Source organism: Numida meleagris, chromosome 23 (genome assembly GCF_002078875.1).
Source record: "Numida meleagris isolate 19003 breed g44 Domestic line chromosome 23, NumMel1.0, whole genome shotgun sequence".
Taxonomy (NCBI): Eukaryota; Metazoa; Chordata; class Aves; order Galliformes; family Numididae; genus Numida; species Numida meleagris.
In genome coordinates this window covers 5,418,179-5,437,533 of record NC_034431.1, presented here as the reverse complement: position 1 = coordinate 5,437,533, position 19,355 = coordinate 5,418,179, and the positions used below count along the sequence as shown (strand labels likewise).

Sequence of the window (19,355 nt, the reverse complement as noted above, 5' to 3'; positions counted from 1 at the left end):
CTTGAGCGCCGGCCCGGCCCCGCCGAGCATCCGCCTGCCGCTGCGGGGAGGCGCGGCCCCGCCGCCGGGCCCTAGAGCGCGGAGGGCGCCGGAGGAGGCCGAGAGGAGGAGCGCCTTCGTGGAGATGATCGATAACCTGCGGGGCAAGTCCGGGCAGGGCTACTACGTGGAGATGACGGTGGGCAGCCCGCCGCAGAAGGTGAGGGGCTCGGGGGGACGAGGCACGGGGCTGCGGGGCCGGCTCCGCGCCGCCCCACCCCGTCTTGGCCGCTCTGGGGGGGCTGGGGCCTCGGAGGGATGCGAGGACGGTGGCTCCGTGTGTAGGTGGGACGGGGGTGCCCCTGAGCACGCGCAGCACGTGGCCCTGCTTCTGAGCCGGGCACGTTGTCCTGCGCTTCTCGTGGGGTTCGCATACAGTTCGTCGGAGTGCAGGTTGTGATCTGGCTCGGGCCGCGAGTGAACGCTTCTGGAGTTTGCTTCGTGCCCGGTGCGTGGGGCAGGAAGGCCTGGACCTGGGGCAGCGCCCAGCCTGCAGCTTAGCACGGTGTCAGCGTCCACAGGGGATGGGGTACGTGCTGACCCCGTGCCCAGGGCAGAGCAGCTCCTCCTCTCTGCTACAGAGGCGTGCAGGTTTCTACCGCCGCATCTTTGTGCCCCCACGCATCCATACCTAGCACCAGCAGCCGCACAGTTGGCCTACCAGGGCCTTGGGGGCCTGCTGAAATGCGTGGAGGTCCGGATTTGTTGGAGCGCAGGGCCGGGTTCCTGTGTTTCTGCCGCCCACGGTGTCGGTTGGCTCTGCCAAAACTCTCCGTGCCCACGGAGGCTCTGAAATAGCAGCTGGCTTTGCTATGTGCACCTACGGCAAAATCTGCCTCCTTCCATGGGTGCCTGGTGCATGTTGCAAGGGTGGTGCACTGGGGGCAGAAACCGAAGGGAAGAAGCGAACCACAGCCATGAGCGTTCACACAGCCATCACTGCTCGCAATCAACAGAACGTTGCTCATGGGAATGGTCTGATAAGCGATAGCACCAAGGGGAATGGCTTTAAACAACAAGAGGGGAGATGTCGGTGAGATGTGAGGAAGCAATCCATTCCTCAGAGGGCGGTGAGGCGCTGGCACTGCTGCCCAGAGAGCTGTGGGTGCCCCATCCCTGCAGGCACTCAAGGCCAGGTGGGATGGGGCCCTGGGCAGCCTGAGCTGGTGGGGGGCAGCCCTGCCCATGGCCGGGGGGTGGCACTGGGTGGGCTTTGAGGTCCCCTCCAACCTGAGCCGTTCTATGGTTCTATGAATCATGTGTCTCAAGGCGGCTTTGTGTTGTGCATGTGTGCTTAGGATGTATTTTTCTGCTCAGGCAGGGTATGTTTAGGGAAAAAGAGATTATTTCTAAAATCTAGCTCTAAATGTGATTTCATCATCCAGCCCTACTGGAGCTTTTGCTTGGAACTTGCCATGTGTCGCAGCTGCCAAATAATTTCAGTGAGAACCACCTGTTTCCAGGCGCTCGTGGATTTCTGAAGCTGTCACCCTTTTGGGAAGCATCTTCCAGCCTTGGAGTGCTTCCAAGCGTGGATGCAGTGTGCGTGCATATGCATGCATGCGTGCATGTTTGTGTGCTGGAGCAAAATCCCTCCAGGCATTTTAATGGAATTAAAAGATTTGCATGAAAGGCTACGTTGATGCATACACAGGAAATTGGGGAGCGTGGCTGGTGTTTATCTGGGAGGATGTGTGCGTCCGCTTCAGAGGTACACATGCAGCCCAATGTGGTCTCGCTGCCAGCCCCTGGCTCTCCTTGGCTTTTACCTTCTTTGTTGTGCTGTGCTTGAATTTTGGCTGCGAGCTGGGCTGCACTGCGCAGTCACTACCAACAATTAATTGTGCTTGCACCCCCCCGGCTCTCAGCACGCCTGTGCTACCAGCGCTGATTCACCCGGACAGTGGGAGGAGGTGGGAGCAGAGCAGCCCAAGCCAGCACTCCGGGACAGATGGCAGAGGCTCGGTGCCACCGCTGCATGCTTGTCCCCCCGCGACCCCACAAGCACGCTGCTGGCTCTGCTCTCGCGTGCAGCACGGAGGCAGTGCTTCTGCCAAGCACCCAGAGGGGCTGTCACATCCAGGGAGCTGCAGTCGGGCTTCAGAGAGCATCCCTGCCACACATGTCCCAGCCTCGCCGGTGCACGTGTCACATCCTGGCCTGAGACAAGGGCTGGGCTGTGCCTGGAGGATGCGGGGCCAACACACGTGGCAGCAAACCCGAGGCATCAGAGCGCAGCCTGCAGGGCAGAGTCCCCGCCCCTGCCTCCTACCGCCGCTGTCACCGGTGCAAAATGCTGCGTGTGCCACGCAAGGAAGAGCCCAGTGGGCAGTTCTGGGGCTGTCTGAACATCCAAGGGCTTGGTGCGGGTCCTGGGCAGCTGCAGGTTTCCTCATCTTCCCAACGTAGTTGTTCTTGACGACGCAGCCTCCAGAGAGAACCTCCTCCCTGCTGCCTGCGTCCTCTCCCTGCCGTGTCAGCTCAGCAGGTATTTCTCCAGGGAAAGCCATCCTCACCGGGCACCCTGGAGATCAGCAGATGGCTAACGAACGCTCCAACAGCCACCCTGGGAACGGCAGGGCTGTGGTTGCCTGGGGAAGGCTCCAAGCGCTCCCCTGAGCGAGGCATGCAGCGAGGTGAGCGTGGTGCTCCACTTCCCACCTGGGGCTGAAGTTCTTGACAAAAAGCCTATCTGAGTCACAGTGTGGAGGACGCAGGACAGCCACCAGGGTCAGCCCAGTAGAGCTGGGCACCAAGGTGGGCCAGGGCAGCGGTTGCTGAGGTTGTGCTGTGTGCAGGGAGCCATTGCCTATGGTTCACTGAAGAAATTCTGCTGGTGGTGGTAGCCAAGCGCCGGCGCGATTAGCACAAGCGCATTAGCCTCCTTCCTCTCCCCTCCGAATCCACAGCTTAAGGCCCACAGCCCTGGTGGGTCACTTGTATGGGTGAGCAGCCCCATGGCTGCACAGCCCCCGGCAACCAGTGGTGTCCCGCCAGGCCCAGCTCCAGCAGGGCAGAGGGACCACAGGCAGGGCTCAGCCAGTGGCAGGACAGGGCTGGCCCGCTCCTAGCCCTGCTGGTGGGGTGCTTGCCAAGCCCTGCCTGCAAGCTGCTAATCCAGGGCAAGGCAGAAATGAATCGGGAGCAGAGCTCAGCATATGGATGGCTGATTAGCGGACGCAGCAATCCACAGCGGCTTGTGTACCATCAGTCCTTCCCACCAGCAAATTAGATTTCCTGGCAAGGGGAACCTGGAGACCTCATCTTGCTGCTGCACTCTCCCACACCGATTGCAGGGGGCTGAGGCCGTGCTGTGCTGAGCAGGGCAGGAGAGCTCATGCTGTGTTTGCACAGTGCCAGATGATGTTTGCTTTTTGTGCAACAGCCTGATGTTGCTGACTCCTGCTTCAGAATCGCGTCCTCTCTTGCACAACTGCCCTGAGCTGTCCTTGTGCACATCATCAGCAGGCCCCAGCACCTGCCTGGCCAGCAGGGCAGAACTAGGCTTGCTGCCGAGACGAGGACCCAGAGCTGTGGATCCCTGGAGTGCATGGCACAGCAGCCACCATGCAGAAAACCTGGGGACAGAGAAAGCATCACTTGCCTGCAGTACCACACAGACCTGGGTGCACAGTGCAGCCTGGGTCCCACTGCAGTCACAAGCCTTTCTTGTCTCTTCCTTCTCCAGCTCAATATCCTGGTGGACACCGGGAGCAGTAATTTTGCTGTGGGAGCTGCACCTCACCCCTTTCTCCGGAGATACTACCAGCGGCAGCTGTGAGTATGCTGTGGGACAGGGGCTGGGGGAAAACAGCACAGCCACTGCTCCTTGTGCGTGTGGCTCATCTCCACTGGTGGTGGTCTGTTTTGCTCTGGGTCTGGCCAGACATGGCCCCAAGTCCTGGGCTGGCACAGCCGGGTACTGCTGCTCAGCCTCAGGTAGGTCTGGATGGCCCCTTCTTGTGCCCAGAGAAGGAGGGGACCCTTTGGCTGCCAGTCCTCCATCTCACAACATTTAAGCAGCCCACGTCTGTGCTGCTGGCTGTTGTGCACAGCACACAACAGCTATGCTTGTCTCCTGTGTGCCCTATTACAGCCTCAATGCAGGCTGCAAGGCACTGTCCCTGTCTTTCACCGACCCTTCGTGGGCTCTCCAGCCTGTGCAGAGAAATGCAGTGTCCTCACACAGCCTTGCTGACCCACGGCCTGTGCACTTGCAGTGCTTGGTTATTATGTATGTGCTCTGTCTGTCACCCTCTCTTTTGCAATAGTTTTACTCTCTTTGACACCATTCCAGGTCCAGCACCTACCATGACCTGCGGAAGGGTGTGTATGTGCCCTACACCCAGGGCAAGTGGGAAGGGGAACTGGGCACTGACCTTGTCACCATCCCCCACGGCCCCAACGTCACTGTCAGAGCCAACATTGCTGCCATCACGGAGTCAGACAAATTCTTCATCAATGGCTCCAACTGGGAAGGGATCCTGGGGCTGGCCTATGCCGAGATCGCCCGGGTGAGTCCTGATTGCAGCAGAGGGTCCATGTCTGCCTGTACTTGCATCCAGCTTCTCTCAGCAAACATAGGCATCCTGTCCCAGCACAGCACACCACCACACCTTGCTCAGGGGTTTAAATATCCCTCTCTCCTTAGCTCTACACAGTCCCAATGGGCCCAAATAGGGCATGCATTTGCACAGCTGACCTTGAGCCCTGCCCCAACAGCATACAGAGGCAGGATTCGCGGGGCACAGAGCAAGGGGACATCTGTGTGTCCTCCACTGACACATCCCTGTCCTGCCTCTGCTTTTCTCCAGCCTGACGACAGCCTGGAGCCCTTTTTTGATTCCTTGGTGAAGCAGACCCAGGTGCCCAACATCTTCTCCCTCCAGCTTTGTGGGGCAGGCTTCTCGCCCAATGAGACAGAGGGCTTGGCATCAGTGGGAGGCAGCATGGTGAGTGCTCTGGAGCAAGGAGCCAGCATGGCAGTGGGAGGCTGGGGATTCCCCACGTGGTTTGGGTGTCCCCATGGGCAGGGATGGCCACACAGGATGTGCCCAGGCTGGAGATGGCAGCACGTGGTGGCAGGCACCTTTCTGTCCCCGTTGCAGATCATTGGTGGCATCGACCGCTCGCTGTATGTGGGTGACATCTGGTACACACCCATCCGGAAGGAGTGGTACTACGAGGTCATCATTGTCAAGCTGGAGGTCAATGGGCAGGACCTGAACATGGACTGCAAAGAGGTGACAGGGGCACCGGGGGACCTGCCCTGTGAGGGGTTGCTTTGTTGCTGAAGGAATCTGTCCTTTGGCTACAGCTAAAATCGAGTGTGGTGAATGCTGCAGGCCCTGGTGCCTGGGCATTCAGTGCCTGGTTGCTGATGGAGGCTGAGGGCACCAGGCAGCTTAGCCAGGGGTGAAGCTGAGATGAGAGTGATCTTTGAGTCCATCACGGTAGAAAGCAGGGGATGGGCCCAGCAGTGGTGCCGGGGGAGCCAGAGCAGTCAGAGGTGCTGGCATGGAGGGGAGCTGGGCTGGGATACCACCTGGGTCACTCCTTTCCGTTTGCAGTACAACTATGACAAGAGCATTGTGGACAGCGGGACCACCAACCTCAGGCTGCCGAAGAAGGTGTTTGAGGCCGCAGTGAAATCCATCAAAACAGCTTCTTCGGTCAGTGTGGCCCTTGAAACTCATCCATCCATCCCTCCCCTCTATGGGCACATCCTCAGTGCCAGTGGAGGGCTGTGGGCAGGGTGACTGCCTGTCACCAGCCCGAGCATCTCTGCTCCCTGCCCACACAGACCCCTCACCTCCCCTTTCCCTCCGGCAGACAGAGAAGTTCCCAGATGGCTTCTGGCTGGGGGAGCAGCTGGTTTGCTGGCAGGTCGGCACCACCCCCTGGCACATCTTCCCTGTCCTGTCTCTCTACCTGATGGGGGAGGCCACCAACCAGTCCTTCCGGATCACCATCCTTCCCCAGGTGAGCGCTGGCCGAGCCAGACCCTATCCAGCACCGAGCTGGAGACAGTCTGGGGCAGAGCTGACAGCTCTTCTCTCCATGCAGCAATACCTGCGCCCAGTGGAGGACGTGGCCACTTCTCAGGATGACTGCTACAAGTTCGCCATCTCTCAGTCCTCCACGGGCACTGTCATGGGCGCTGTTATCATGGAGGGTTTCTACGTGGTCTTTGACCGTGCCCGCAAGCGCATTGGCTTTGCTGTCAGTGCCTGCCATGGTAAGGGAGAGAAGGAAGGCGAGAGGGAGGGAAGGCAGGGGTGTGGGAAGGGAATGGATGTGCAGTGTTATCTCAGTGACCAGACCCTTGCCTTTAACCTGCCCACAGTGCATGATGAGTTTCGGACAGCTGCAGTGGAGGGGCCCTACCTGCACTCCAACATGGAGGACTGCGGCTACAACATCCCGCAGACAGATGAGTCCACCTTGATGACCATTGCCTACGTCATGGCAGCCATCTGCGCCCTGTTCATGCTGCCTCTCTGCCTCATGGTGTTCCAGTGGCGCTGCTTCCGCTGCCTGCGACGGGACCACGATGACTTTGCTGATGACATATCTTTGCTGAAGTGACACCGGAGTGTGGGGGCAGCCCCAGGACCGCAGGTGAGGCAGCAGGGTGAGGAGAGGTAGGTGCTTTCTTTGGAGGCTGGAGCATGGTAGCAGGACATCAGTGTGGGGTGCTCAGTTAGCCCAGGCCCTCCTGGCCGCAGGGACCCTGTGCCCTTTAGTTAATGGGCCAGGAGCAACCCAGTACTAGGAGCAGAATGCCAGCACTGAGGCTCAGTCTTTGTGTCTCTGGGTCACCATCACCAAGGCAGCATTTGGGTAGCAGGACAGGAGAAGCAATACCAGCACTGGGGAGCAGGTGGGGATTGGGTCCCAGCAGCAGGTTAGGATCCCCCTCTGTGCTCCAAAGGCATTGCCCCGGTTCTGGTACCAGCCACCCCTTGCTGACCCATAGCCAGACGCAAGCACACATTCAGCGTGTACTTGCAGCTTGTCAGGCAGTAGCATGTGCAAGGGCAGCCTGGGGAGCCTCATGCCTCAGCTGCTTTTGTCTGGGATCTACAGATACAGCTTGGCTGCTTTTAGGTGACAGCACAGCAACTCTGTCTCACCTGTAGCCCCTGGAAGGATTGGGTGCAAGTCTCTGCTCTGGCACAAAAATGAGCTGAGTTTTCCCTAGCTGTCCTGCCAAGACTTTCCAAACTGATGAGCCATCACCTCGTGTCTGTCCCCCTTTCCCCTCCAGTGCTGCGTATCGGCCCTTCTCAGCCTGCTCTGTAGGGAAGCTGCTGGCCTAGGCTCTCCGTGTAGTGATCTGTGCGTGTGTGCATGTGCGCTGTGCCTTCCCCATGCAGCTCCCCTCCCCATGACACCTGTGAGCTGGGCTCCAGAGAGTGCAACTCCAGAGCCTCCATCCCCAGGTCTGGGCTTGTAGGAAACACCACACAGTGCCAGCCTGAAGCTGCCCTAGGATGTGAGAAGGCAGAAGCTGGGGGACAGCTGCTCCCATCCTGCTGCTCCACTGTACACTGCTCCCTCCAACATTTACTGTGGCATTTCCCCTGCCCTCCTGACCTGTCCTTCCACTGCTGCCAGCCTCAGGCCTCTCTGCACCCCCCCCCCCCTGCCCTGCTGCCTCCCAGGACAGGCAGCCATCCTCTCCTGACCCCATTTTTGTTGACCACGTCCTCTTGGGGGACAGGGAACTGCCTCACCTGCGTTCCAGCATCCACAGCGTTTGCTGCATAGAAGCTGGTGGCTGCTGCCCTCCAGCCCTGGGGACAACAGCCTCTGCTCCAGGACGCGGGGTTCTCTTCCCTGCGCTTCACGGCCCCTTGGACTGAACGGGAACAAAGGAAGGAGCTTTCCCCACAGCCTGGAACAAGCAGAAACTGCATGGCGGGAGAGAGCAAAGCGCTGAAGCCCAGCGCTAGCCCATTCCCCAGCCCACTCGCCTGTTTGAAAGCCATAGGGGAGCCAGCGCCGGCTCGGCGGCCCCCACCTGCAGCTGCTGCCTCGCCTCAGCAGCCAGCGCGTCCTGGCACCCGGCTGCAGACACGCTTGGACCTGGGTTCCTGCTCCCGAGTCAAGAAATGGCCTGGCAGCATTGGGGAAAGGAGGTGGCTGTGGGGACTGCAGCATTTATTGTTTTTTTTTTTAAAACACATGGTTGTATTTATTGTTTTATGGTTTTGGTTTTTTTTTACAACGCAAGTCACTGTTAGTACAGCTGCGCAGAATCAGTGTGTATATAGCAGGTCCCGCACTGCACACAGGTGTACAAATAATGGTCGGCTCCTCACCTGTACAATATATACATATAGATATATTTTTAATTCTAGCTCTGAAAGCCACTGTTCCAAACCCAACGTTAGGGGCTTTTACCCTGTTTTGTTGTGTTGTTTTTGTTGTTTTTTTTTTAAAAAATATTTTTAGCCCTCTGCTCAGTCCTAGGGCCTTGGCCACCACCCAAGCCCAGGGCTTGCTCAGCAGCGGCATGCTTGGATGGAAGCACTTTACGGATCATGGAGTGATGTGGAGCTGGTGTTAGAGGAGGTATTGCGTGTCAGTGAGCCCGTGACAATGGTGGAGGGATGCAGGAAGAGGGCACAGCTGCATCGCACCGTCGTGGTTCACAAACCAAAAGGACACGTGTCAGAGGAGGCGGTTTTGCCCTCACCTTCTTCATACAGCAAAGGGAAGATTTCATGGTGTGTAAGAACCGCCTTCCCTTTCATGCTCCCCTACATCACAGCTCACCCTGCTTCAGGAGGAGGGTGAAGGAGGAGGGTGCCGCTGTGGTCGCCTCCCACCCCCAGAGCACATGCTCTTCAGCTTGCAGACAGTTGATAATGCTCTGTTTCCTTAATTCTCTGCCTCAGACTTGGATGTGAAGGTGCTTTGTTTTGAACACTGAGCTTCACTAATGAAAAAGGCCACGTTCCTCCACAAGTGAACATCAGAGCTACCTGCGGTGCTAGGGCCTGGGCAGCACTAAGGCACCAGTTCAGGTGGAGACTGGCTAGAGCACTGCAAGCCTACAGTAACCACCACGCGTAAAGCTCATTAACAAAATCCTGCAGTTAAAGATTTCTTTATAAAAGCTGCGAGGGAGCCAGGGAAGCAGGAGGAAACACAGGGTAGGAGACCAGAAGAGAGGTAAGCCAGTCACAGCACCAGGCACTGCCACAACAGCCCAGCACATGCACCCCTACACCACCCCACTTAACTACCATGTTTGGAAATAGCATCCAGTTCCCATGCTGTGCTCCAAAACTCATCCAGCAATTCAACTCCAGTGCAACAGGGCAAGGTTATGCAATTGCAGAGTGCACACAGACCTCCACACGCTTGTGCCTGCCCAGGACCCTCCCCAGGATCCCCCCAGAGACTCTGTTGTGGACCACTGCCTTAAAACATGCTGACAAGCGTGTGTGCGTGTGTAGAAAGATTCAGACTGTGGCCAAATTCAGGCACGCTGTACCCTGGCAGCACTTGCACTGACCAGCCCCAAAGCAAAGGTGCTTCTAGCTGTGCTGAATTTGTGCCACAGACTGCAAAAAAAAAAAAAAAAAAAAAAAAGGAAAAAATAACCTACAGAATAAGTACAAGATTCTAAGTGGTGCTGAGCACCTTGAATCTCACCGAAATCCATGGAGAAAGGGTCGGGGCATCAGCCCGGGCTTTAGGAGAAAGTACAGGAGAGGGGATGCTAGGAACTGCAACTGGTTGGTTATCCTGAGCTGCAGTGCAGCCAAATTTGTTCGCTCCCCAGGACCCAGAACTACAACAGGAAACACCAGGTGAAAGCGTATGCAGAACTGTGCCCAGAGGGAGGAGGGATGGGGATGGCTGCCGCAGGCTGTCGCTATAGACTCCGGTACTCTGTAACCTATTGTCTGTGTAAGAACAATGAATGTTAACACAGTAAATTATTACATTAAAAAAAAAAAAAAAAAAAAAGGTTTTCATCTGCACCCTGCTCATTGCTAGGAGGGGAACTACCCAGGGCGTGCACAAGGAGCAGCAGATGGATGTGGCAGGGCAGGGGACTGCTCAGCTGGGGCATGGGCACGTGAGACATCCCAGCAAGGGGAACAGCCCCAGCAGGCAGGTTTTGCTTTAACGCACGTTAGAAAGGAAGCCAGCAAGGCTACAAACTAAGAAATAAGGAGCAGCACCAAATCACTGCATAATATACACACTTTATTTATGAATTTGTATGTATACAGACTTTCTATACACACATTACCTATATAATAAAAATGTACATGTGTATACATGGTCGTATAAATATAGAACTGTAGAAATCTTAGAACTGATCCTGTCTATTCACAGCAACTCCTCTCGTGGGACCACTTTGTTCGAGCAGCCGTCATTTGAGACTTGGACAAAAGGGGCAAGTGTCATTTGTGTTGGTTTGTGCCCAGAATTTGATGCACTGGAAGAAAGAGAATTAGTCAAGAGCCACTGGCACATCTCAAAGGTGCTGTGAACGTAGCGTGGCGTTACTTTTCCGGAAGTGATGGCAAAGGGCATCATTTTAAGGGATGGCTTATTTGCTCCTTAGAAACAGCTCCTGTCAGAAGGTCGCTTGGGAGAGGGAGCTCTTCTCAACCGAGCTCCTGTACACACACTTGCAGTGCACCAGCAATAAGGTGAGAGTGCAAACTTTCTCCATCACCCTGTGTTCTATAACCTCCCAGACTGTCCTCCAGGAAGGCAGAAGGCCAAGACTTAACCCTCCTAAAAACAAGCACAAGCTCCGAGGCTGAATAAGGATAGCCTTGTTCTTAAAGCCACTACCACTCAGGGTGGCCCACCTCAGAGCAGGGGGAATTGACAGGACACAATCAACTGATCGATCATACCTTTCTCCTGGCAAAGTCTCCATACAACACGAACTCACTACATTCGCCCAGGGACCCAGGAAGGGAATCTGCACTGGGAACCATAATGAAGGAACACAGAAGATGTACGTAGCAAGGAAGGACTTACCTCCTTGTGCAGCACGTGTGAGCAGGCCATGGGATGAAGGTCACTGGGCTGCACAAGCTTCTGGCACATGAGACACAGCTTACAGGCAGCTGGGGTCTGGGTTGAGCAGCAGGGGAACACAAAGCAAATAGTTACACTACTCAGATACACCTGCTCAGATCAAAAATTTAATGTGATCTGCTACCAGTCTTGCCAGGGGCCCCAGTTTGCCCAGTTCCTCCCTCCGGACACCAATCCTGCAGCCATTCTCTCCTCCTCTGACACGGAACACAGAAGAACCCATGCTTCCAACCCTTCCTTTCTAATCCACCAGCCTGAGTAGCTACATGAGGAGAGAGGTCCCTGCTTCACTGGCTCATCCCTTTGGCCACTTCTCAGAACGGCTCCCTCCCCAGCTGGTTTTCCCTGGAGATGGTGAAGTGCACGAGGAAAACCACAAAATCTTACGTGTGACGCTGTTCCAGGGTAAGCTACCTGGGCTGGGGGCAGGAACATGGGCGTGCTGATCTGAGGCAGCGGAGCAGAAAACATGGGTGCCCTGATTCGACTGAGAGGCTGTAGGAAAGCAAACAAGACATATCAGAAATGTGCAGAAGGACAGCTGAGCTACCCCAAGTTACCTGAGGGAAAAACTGCTCCCCGGCATACACAACCCCAGCCTGAGCTCTGTGTGGTCCCAGTAGCAGACCCCATTCAGCTCAGCCTGCAGAGAGCCAGGGAACGGGAGCTGTTCGCTTCTCTCTGCCACCCACTTTCCCTGCAGACCCCACCAGGAGCCTGGCATACACCCCAGCAAACCTACCTGAGCCCCAGCTGCTGCCCGCTCCTGCTGCTCCGCAAGCTTGGCTGCCACCAGCTGGTTCAGCTCCTCCATAGTCAGACCCGCCATGGTCCTCCGAGCAGTCTTGATCTGCTGCAGGATGTTGGTGAGCTGGGCCCTGCAGAACAGCAGCCTGCTAAGAGCTCCCACCCGCCACCCATGAGCCAAGCGGTCTCCCCAGTGTGGACCCCTCCATCAAAGGACCTGCAACAGCGCTCCATGCAAGACAGCCACCCCAGTGCCAGGGGGAAGGCTGCATCACAGCAGAGGAATATGTGCTCTCAACCATCTAAATGAGACGCATCACATGCTGAGCTTCTGTCCCTAAAACACCAGGAAGTGAGGGAAATCCCAGCTGGAGCAAGAGACAGTGCCCACGCGTCATACAGCTCCAGGTCACAGCACCTCAGTGGAGGAACGCAGGGCTGCGTGCAGAGAGCTCTTGGCTGCTTTCAGGCATCACTGCTGTCTTTTAAATAAAGCTCCAAACCCTTCTCACTCACAGTGCTACAGCAAGCCTGACAGAGAGCACCCACCCTTGCCTTTAGACTTCCCTTACTTTTCTCCACATCTCCTAAGCTCCAAGACAAGCTTCGCTTCCCCTTATCCCAGCTCACGCCTCACCCACAAGTTTCCATTCCCAGGGAAGACCACCACAAGACACTTACTTGTTGCACTGTGGAAATCGAGTCAATAGTTTCTCCAGCAGCTTCTCCAGCTTATCTGCTGGCTGTGGCCTGTGGAACTCCGGAGTGACCTTAACTCCTCCCAGGCCTGGAGGAGGAGGGATGGAGGCAGCAGGAGTCATGTGAGGACTGTGTGTGCCAATAAGCGATGCCACGACAGGGCTGTTTCTTCCTTGGGACGCAGGCAGCGGTGGGGAAGGCTGGTTGGGTCTGGAGATTGCAGGGTTCAGAAGAGGAAAGGAGAGGGCCCGAGGATCAGCGCTTGGCATGACCATGGGAACAGGAACCGGTCCTATGGGAAATGGGAGCCTGGGAGTAAGGGATGGGTTGGGCTGGAATGCCGTCAGCATGAAATCTGTCTGAGAAAGAAAAACGGGGGGAAGAAAAGGCTGGTTAGAGTAAGTCCATCTCAAAGCAGAGCTGAGCATCTTCCTCCCCAGCCAGACAGGAGGTGGGCTGAGCCACAGCCACTGGCCACACTTCTCACGGCAAGTGAGGGCCGTGCAGACCATTCTCACCAGGGGCAGCAGGTGAGCCCAGGCAGACAGCTGCCTCAAAGGACAAGCAGTGAACTCCAAGAAGTATAATCCTAGAGTCTCCTTTCACGTGCTTAGCGCAGACATTGCCAGGCACAGGCCAGCAGACAGGCTATCCCCAGAGCCTCACACAATGTCACAGCAATCAAAGCTTGTATTTGTTAGGCTGGAGAGGCACTCACTTCTGAGGGTGGAGGTGGCAGTGTTGGGGTTGGGATCTGTGGGAGGCTACTCAGCTTCGTTCCATTTCTCACCATCTGAATGTGGTCATTGAACTGATCCTAAATGAGAGAACAGAAAACAGACACGTTTATCAAAGCCTCTGCCTGAGGAATTTTTGGGCTGTGAATGCCTGTAATAGGCAAATTCCCGTGGCACTGTTGCCTGAGCAAAGCACTATCAGCCCCAGAATGGTCGCAGGCCCTAAAGCAGCCACGGCTTGGTTTTGCAGGACTGAAGAGAATGAGAAAGAACCTGGAAGGAGAAAGAGTAACTGCCTCTGTTATTAATCCACCACACTGCTTTCATAACCACATGGCTTATCCACATGCATGAGACTGGACACAGGCAGAGCTCTGCAGCTGTTCACAAATGCAGACTGACTGTGCTGTGCTTTGGGACACAAACCTCTTTCCTGGGTCTTACTCTTCTCCAAAAGAGAGTTGCAACTAAGCACATGAAGTAGCACTAACATGAACCACACACTCTTAAGCTGGGAGCTGTCTGACAGGAACTTACTCGGACACTTTCCTTGGTCATTCGTATCCTGTTCAGCCTCATCTCCCACTCCTGCTTTGGCCTCATTGTCTCCAGCGTCGGTGGTGCAGACCTGCAAGAACAATTTAACATTCCCTCTTTCAAGCATGGCCCTCTTTCAAGTCCCTGGCAGCAAAGTGCGAGTAGCTGGAAGCAACCAACTCCCCGGACTCCGCTGCTTTCCCCTAGCACGGGTCCCCTCTTCTGGGTGGGGAGGAAGAAGAGCTCAAACCCAGGGGAGGAACCCTACAATAGGAGAGTGCATGGTGCTACCACAGTACAGACTGACCTGGTGCACACAGACAAACACCACAGTCAATACAGCACCTACAGCACACAGGGCAGGACTCAGCAGATGTTCAGCAGATGAACAGTAACAGGAAATATGTAAGCACAGCCCCACAACTCCGTTCTGTGACATTACTGAATCGCATTAGATGAATAAAGGAAACTTTGAACCATGCCAGCCAAACTTCCAGAGTAAGTAGAGTAGAGGGAGAGGAGCTGGGCACACAGGTACATTCAAATTACCCTATCATTTCTGAGACTGCAGGAACTTACTTGAGGTAGGTGAGGTGTAGCTCTGCTTCTTTCTCTGCTTCTTCTAATTTCAACACCAGCAGCTCCTTTCGACTCTCCAGGGACAGGATCTAGCACAGAGGGGCCCCACATGAAGAGTGGTTTCTGTACACCCTTATTTCCTGCTGCAATACCATGACTGTGATCTCTTCACTAAGCGCCACACTGCACGCACTGGGGCATCCACCCCAACTAATGTTTACTGCAATGACATTTGCTTAACCCTTTTCTTGCCCTCATGCTCAACAGCTTTTAATTTCACAGAATCTGTCATTAATGACCCAGGATCTCAAAAAGACGCCCTTCACCCGGGTTGCAGGTAAGAAGCCACGTACTAACCTCTGCTTTCCAGGCCCGTTCTGTCTCCTCGAGAATGTTCCTGTTGATTTCATTGTGCTGGTTCTTCAGCTTATCTAGCTCCATCTCCCACAGCTGCCTGCAGACAGAAACAGAACAAGTGTGCTTCAGCACTGAAATGACTTGAAAGAAGAGAGCTGACAAACTCCCACAAAGCCAATTGATCCTTGCAACTGCTGATGGAGTGGAACTGTGAAATATTGACAGCTTCAAGACCATGACATCAGTCACAATTCCCAAGGTTGCGTGAGTCAGAATCCCAAGACTGAGCTGTTCCAGAGCATGCAAATAAATACTGTGCAAACACACGTGTACAGCACAGCAAAAAGGGGAGGAGAGAACTCCCCTCACCAAAATTCTGGCCACCTCCAGGGAATGGTAGAACGTTGCTTTCCAATGGTTCTGGAAAGCAACCTGTACCAACACATGGATAAAAGTCACTGGTCCTGAAAAAGTAGGAAGACGGCCCTTTCCACCTGTGACCAGATTTGGAACTTCTCTGTGCAGCATTAAAATACCTGAAATGTGTCCAAGTTTAGAGCAGTTGGGCAGCTGTAGGGAACAGCACAGAGAAATAGGTTTGCCTGATTTCTGGGAAGCTGAAATTCAGAAAGAAGTAGCAGCTACAAGCTGAGTCAATCCATTACGCATAAATTCCAACCTCACGGGATCTTGATGCCACAAGCATCTAGGAGCCTTGTGTGACTGGGATCAAATAGGATTTAATCCAGCAGCTGTGAGCACAAGTCTGCTGGAAGGGGAGATGAAAGCTCTAGAGTGCGTAACTAGACAGCACTGTTAGACCATCCTCTCCAGCCTATCCCATAAGGCACTCCAAGACAAAATGACTAGCAGTACAAGAATGTTCAACAACATTAATCTGATAAGAGCCTTACTTCTCATCAGACTGCTCTGCAATCAGGGAAGCAATCTTGTTTTCCTTCTCCTCCTGCTCCTTCAGCAACCTGCACAAGAGAAAAGAACAGATGGAGTCAACTACTGCAATGGTGTTAGTGCACAGCCACCAGTGCTGCACTTCTCAGCTTTACACTGTATTTGCACAGCTGTGTGCTCAATATCACTACACACTCTGAAGAAGGAACTATGCATTACATGTTTGAAAGCAATCACTTACATCCTCAAGAGCAAAAATTTTGCTGTATCATGATAATGAGCAAAGACTGTAGCTTCTATCCAGCATCCACCACAGAGAACTCTGACACCATGTACTTTGCAACAGTTCATTCTGGGGGAAACGGGCTGAGTACTGGGAGTCATTACTAAAGCAAATTATGCAGAAATGTCACTGAGCCCTCAAATTAAAAAAATCACATCTCTGAGACATCACTGAGTGGCTCCACAGAAGTGCCAGTTCATCACTCAAAGGAACCTTAAGCTCTCTGTCTGCTTTAGAACCCCTCTGAATCTAGTAAGATTCTTTGCACAGAGCATGCTGCCTACCTTAAAGCAAAGCATGACTGATGCAGAGTGTTTCAAACCATTAGGTGCAGGTAGGCTATCTGAGCAGGAAATTTACAAGAACTACTCAGTGAATTTCACTGTTTCCTGCTGTAAAATTCCTACAGGAAACAAGACATTACCCCTGCCACTGCCAATGAACAGCCCTGCCTCCTGCTGAAAGGCTCTGGATCCTGAAAGATGTAACACAGAGCACAGCAGAACTGCCAAGTTCTGTCCACACATACACCTAGCAGGTAAAACAACAACCTCCTGCTCAAAATTGCTTTTTGAGATCATATCTGCATGCGGCTGCTCTGCCCACAGTAAATCCATTCGAAACTCTACAAGCCCACCCCAAAATGCTCACCAAAACAAGTGCTGCTTCCAAAAGCTTAAAGTGATCATCTTTTACTTAGTCAGGTATACATCACAGTTAAGTCATACTTTCCTTCCTTAAAAATATAAAATACTTGCTTTTTCATACTAGTACCTTCTGCCTTTCTCGCAGAGTTTCTCAATTTCTGCTTTCAGATCCTGCTCTTTCTGCAGGAATTCTTTCTTCTCTTTCTCCATCTTCTTCTTTGTCTCTTCCCGCTTGATCGTAACATCCTGAATTGCTTTCAGAATCTCCTACAGCAGCAAAAGCATCACCCAAGTAAAAAGCAAAATCCTCAAGTAATGGCTTTCATTGTTTATAAACCCATTACTATCTTAACAAACTTTAAGAGAGATTACAAGATTACAGACATCAAAATCTTTCTTTTTAGTAGACCCAGATGTTCACAGAGATTATTAAAAGGAAACCCAGGAGACAGACAGAAGGTCAGAACTACAGGCTCTCTCGTCTCCTTAGGAGGACTAGTTCTAGCTGATGGACCACCAATGATTCCTTGTGTCTTCATCTGAGCTCCACAGAGCTAGCTGTGAATCTCTCACTTACTCTAGGGACCCATCAACAACAGCAAGAGCCATCTAAATAACGGCATGGAGATAACTATCTTCACTTCACACCACTGTCCCCACCAGTTCTCATGTGGAAAAACTCTTGTGCATGTTAAAGAGATGTTGTAAGATCAAGAGAAAGAATAGACACGCATACAAGATGCTGCACAATTCTGAACTGTTCAACACCCAGATCCGAGCAGGGACCAGTCCTGAATGCTGTACAATATGCTTGTAATACATGGGGAGAACCATCATCTGTGTGTCACTGCCACTTCTTATGATGCTTTGCACCTCACTGTGCCCCTCAGCGCAGGCCCAAATCAGCCCGCCTCTGTCACATAATTGGCAGGGCTAATGGGTAGGATTAACAGAAAGACTTTGCTAATTACCTGGTGGTTCTTCATCTCTTCTTCCCTACGCTGCTGGAGCTGCTTAAGCTGCACCTGCAGCTGGTTCTCCACTTGCCGTTGTTTGTCCAACACCTCTTGGTACCGTTCCTTTAACAAAGCTCTCTCAGACATCATTTTGTCCTGCAGCAGAGAGCAGAAATTCTAGGAGAACCTTCCTCCTCCTTCACACTACAGACAGCAAACAGGAAAATGCAGCAGAGCAGCGTATAAAAGCCCACTAGATGCCAAAGCTCAAGTTGTCGAGAGCCACAGCTCAATGACTCCCACCTTCAAAGCTCAGACTCTCTAGGTCAGAGAAAATGAATGGCAGCACTGCCTGAAGCGACAGCTGGAGCTGTGTTTACTCTTCTAAAGAGGACAGCTCAAGAAGCCAAGGCTGGTATTTGAATGGGAAAAAATAGCATCCTGTGGGAAGGGCAGAGGAACCAGCACCAGGATGCCTAGCGCCAGGAACAACCTGGCTACAACAGCTACTTCCTATACATTGCTACAACTTCACCATGGAGCATCCTGAGAGCATTTTTAAACGACCTGGGACGACTGGACAGGCAAATTAATGAGAACCCAGTGATTTGTGGAGGGAAATGTTTCTGTGTGATTTCCCTTTTTTTTTTTTTTTATAAATAAGATTTTCAGCAAGAAACAAACCAGTGGTGTTTCACTTACCAAAGAGGCAGAAACAGACCAAGATTCACATCATGTATTCACTGAATTGCCAAGATGATCTTTCTTGCTCATGCACAGCACACACTAGAGCTACCAAGCCCCACAGTTGCTATCCCCACCACCACTGCTTTGCAGTGTTTCAGAACTCAGGTCATGCTGCTGACTGCTGAAGCGCCATGAGAGCTTTCTGAGCACCCACCAGCTCCCAGAGCAGCAAGATACAGCCAAACTGCCCCCTGCAGCCGCAGCCTGGGAGCAGGGGCAGCAGAACCCGGACCTACCACAGGGCTTCAGAACCCACCAAGTTCTTCTCAATGTCCTGATCCGTGTTCACATCCCTGTCGGCCGCTCTGAAGTCAGTCTGCAAAGGGCGACGGCTCCCATTAGACGCCCCCACAAACACCCTGACCCCCCCCCGTCATCTCCAGTGCTGGAGGCATCCCAAAGCGGTAGCTCAGACCCCAGAGGGGACGCTCCCCACCAACACTAAAAGTGAACTCTTAAAGAACCGCCTAAGGACCAGATGATGCCATACAAGGACGCCCCTCAACCCCAACGCTACGTCACCCACCCCCGGAGCTCCTCCCGCCCCACAGCTGCAGCACTGCGACCCCCGCCCCGCGCCCACCTGCACCGCGATGTTCTGTGAGGGCTTCACGGGCGCCGCCTCCGGATCGTGCTCCTCCGCCGCCCCCTCGCTCTGCACCGCGGCCTCCGCGCCGCCTCCCGGGCCCGGCTCCCCCTCGCCTCCCGCCGCCGGGGCCTCACCGGGGAGGGCCGCGGGCTCCGCCTCTCCACCAGGCGCCGCCTCGCCGGGGCTCTCCGGGGCGGAGAGGCTGTGCAAAACAAACAGGTCACCCGCCGTCCGCCACCAGGCCGCAGCGCGGCCCCTCCGCCCGGCCCTGCGGCCTACCTGGCGGGCGGCGCGGCGGCGGGGCCCTCGGCCTGCGCCTGCTCTAGGGCCATGGCGCTCGCTCCGGAGGCTGCGGCTGGGCCCGGCGCGGCGCCGCTCGGCCCGCGTACCGCCCGCCCCGCCCCGCCTCTTCCTCCCGCCGCCGGAAGGGCCCGCGGCGATGGC

At 54.4% G+C, this 19,355-nt stretch overlaps 2 protein-coding genes across 9 annotated transcripts; one reads left to right on the top strand and one right to left on the bottom strand.

The window, feature by feature from the left end:
* Positions 7 to 10,530, top strand: BACE1 (beta-secretase 1). 4 transcript variants are annotated; one of them, XM_021376035.1, is made up of 10 exons: positions 7 to 199; positions 3,728 to 3,816; positions 4,337 to 4,553; positions 4,854 to 4,991; positions 5,148 to 5,282; positions 5,610 to 5,711; positions 5,872 to 6,021; positions 6,106 to 6,277; positions 6,386 to 6,660; positions 10,402 to 10,530. In XM_021376035.1, the coding sequence occupies exons 1-9, from the start codon at positions 125 to 127 to the stop codon at positions 6,625 to 6,627; spliced, it is 1,320 nt and encodes a 439-aa protein (XP_021231710.1). In that variant the 5' UTR covers positions 7 to 124; the 3' UTR covers positions 6,628 to 6,660; positions 10,402 to 10,530. The 4 variants fall into 4 exon arrangements, with proteins under 4 accessions (XP_021231710.1, XP_021231709.1, XP_021231708.1 ...); XM_021376034.1 differs by lacking the exon at positions 10,402 to 10,530 and adding an exon at positions 8,512 to 9,658; XM_021376033.1 differs by lacking the exon at positions 10,402 to 10,530 and adding an exon at positions 7,766 to 9,658.
* Positions 10,249 to 19,308, bottom strand: RNF214 (ring finger protein 214). 5 transcript variants are annotated; one of them, XM_021376029.1, is made up of 15 exons: positions 19,191 to 19,307; positions 18,906 to 19,113; positions 18,579 to 18,638; positions 17,591 to 17,731; positions 16,747 to 16,886; positions 15,692 to 15,760; positions 14,778 to 14,874; positions 14,421 to 14,509; positions 13,842 to 13,932; positions 13,286 to 13,384; positions 12,550 to 12,926; positions 11,864 to 11,999; positions 11,536 to 11,616; positions 11,062 to 11,157; positions 10,249 to 10,504 (listed from the first exon to the last, which is right to left on the bottom strand). In XM_021376029.1, exons 1-15 carry the CDS (start codon positions 19,241 to 19,243, stop codon positions 10,439 to 10,441), a joined length of 1,803 nt encoding a protein of 600 aa, XP_021231704.1. In that variant the 5' UTR covers positions 19,244 to 19,307; the 3' UTR covers positions 10,249 to 10,438. The 5 variants fall into 5 exon arrangements, with proteins under 5 accessions (XP_021231704.1, XP_021231702.1, XP_021231703.1 ...); XM_021376027.1 differs by having other exon boundaries at positions 11,509 to 11,616; positions 19,191 to 19,304; XM_021376028.1 differs by having other exon boundaries at positions 10,249 to 11,157; positions 19,191 to 19,308.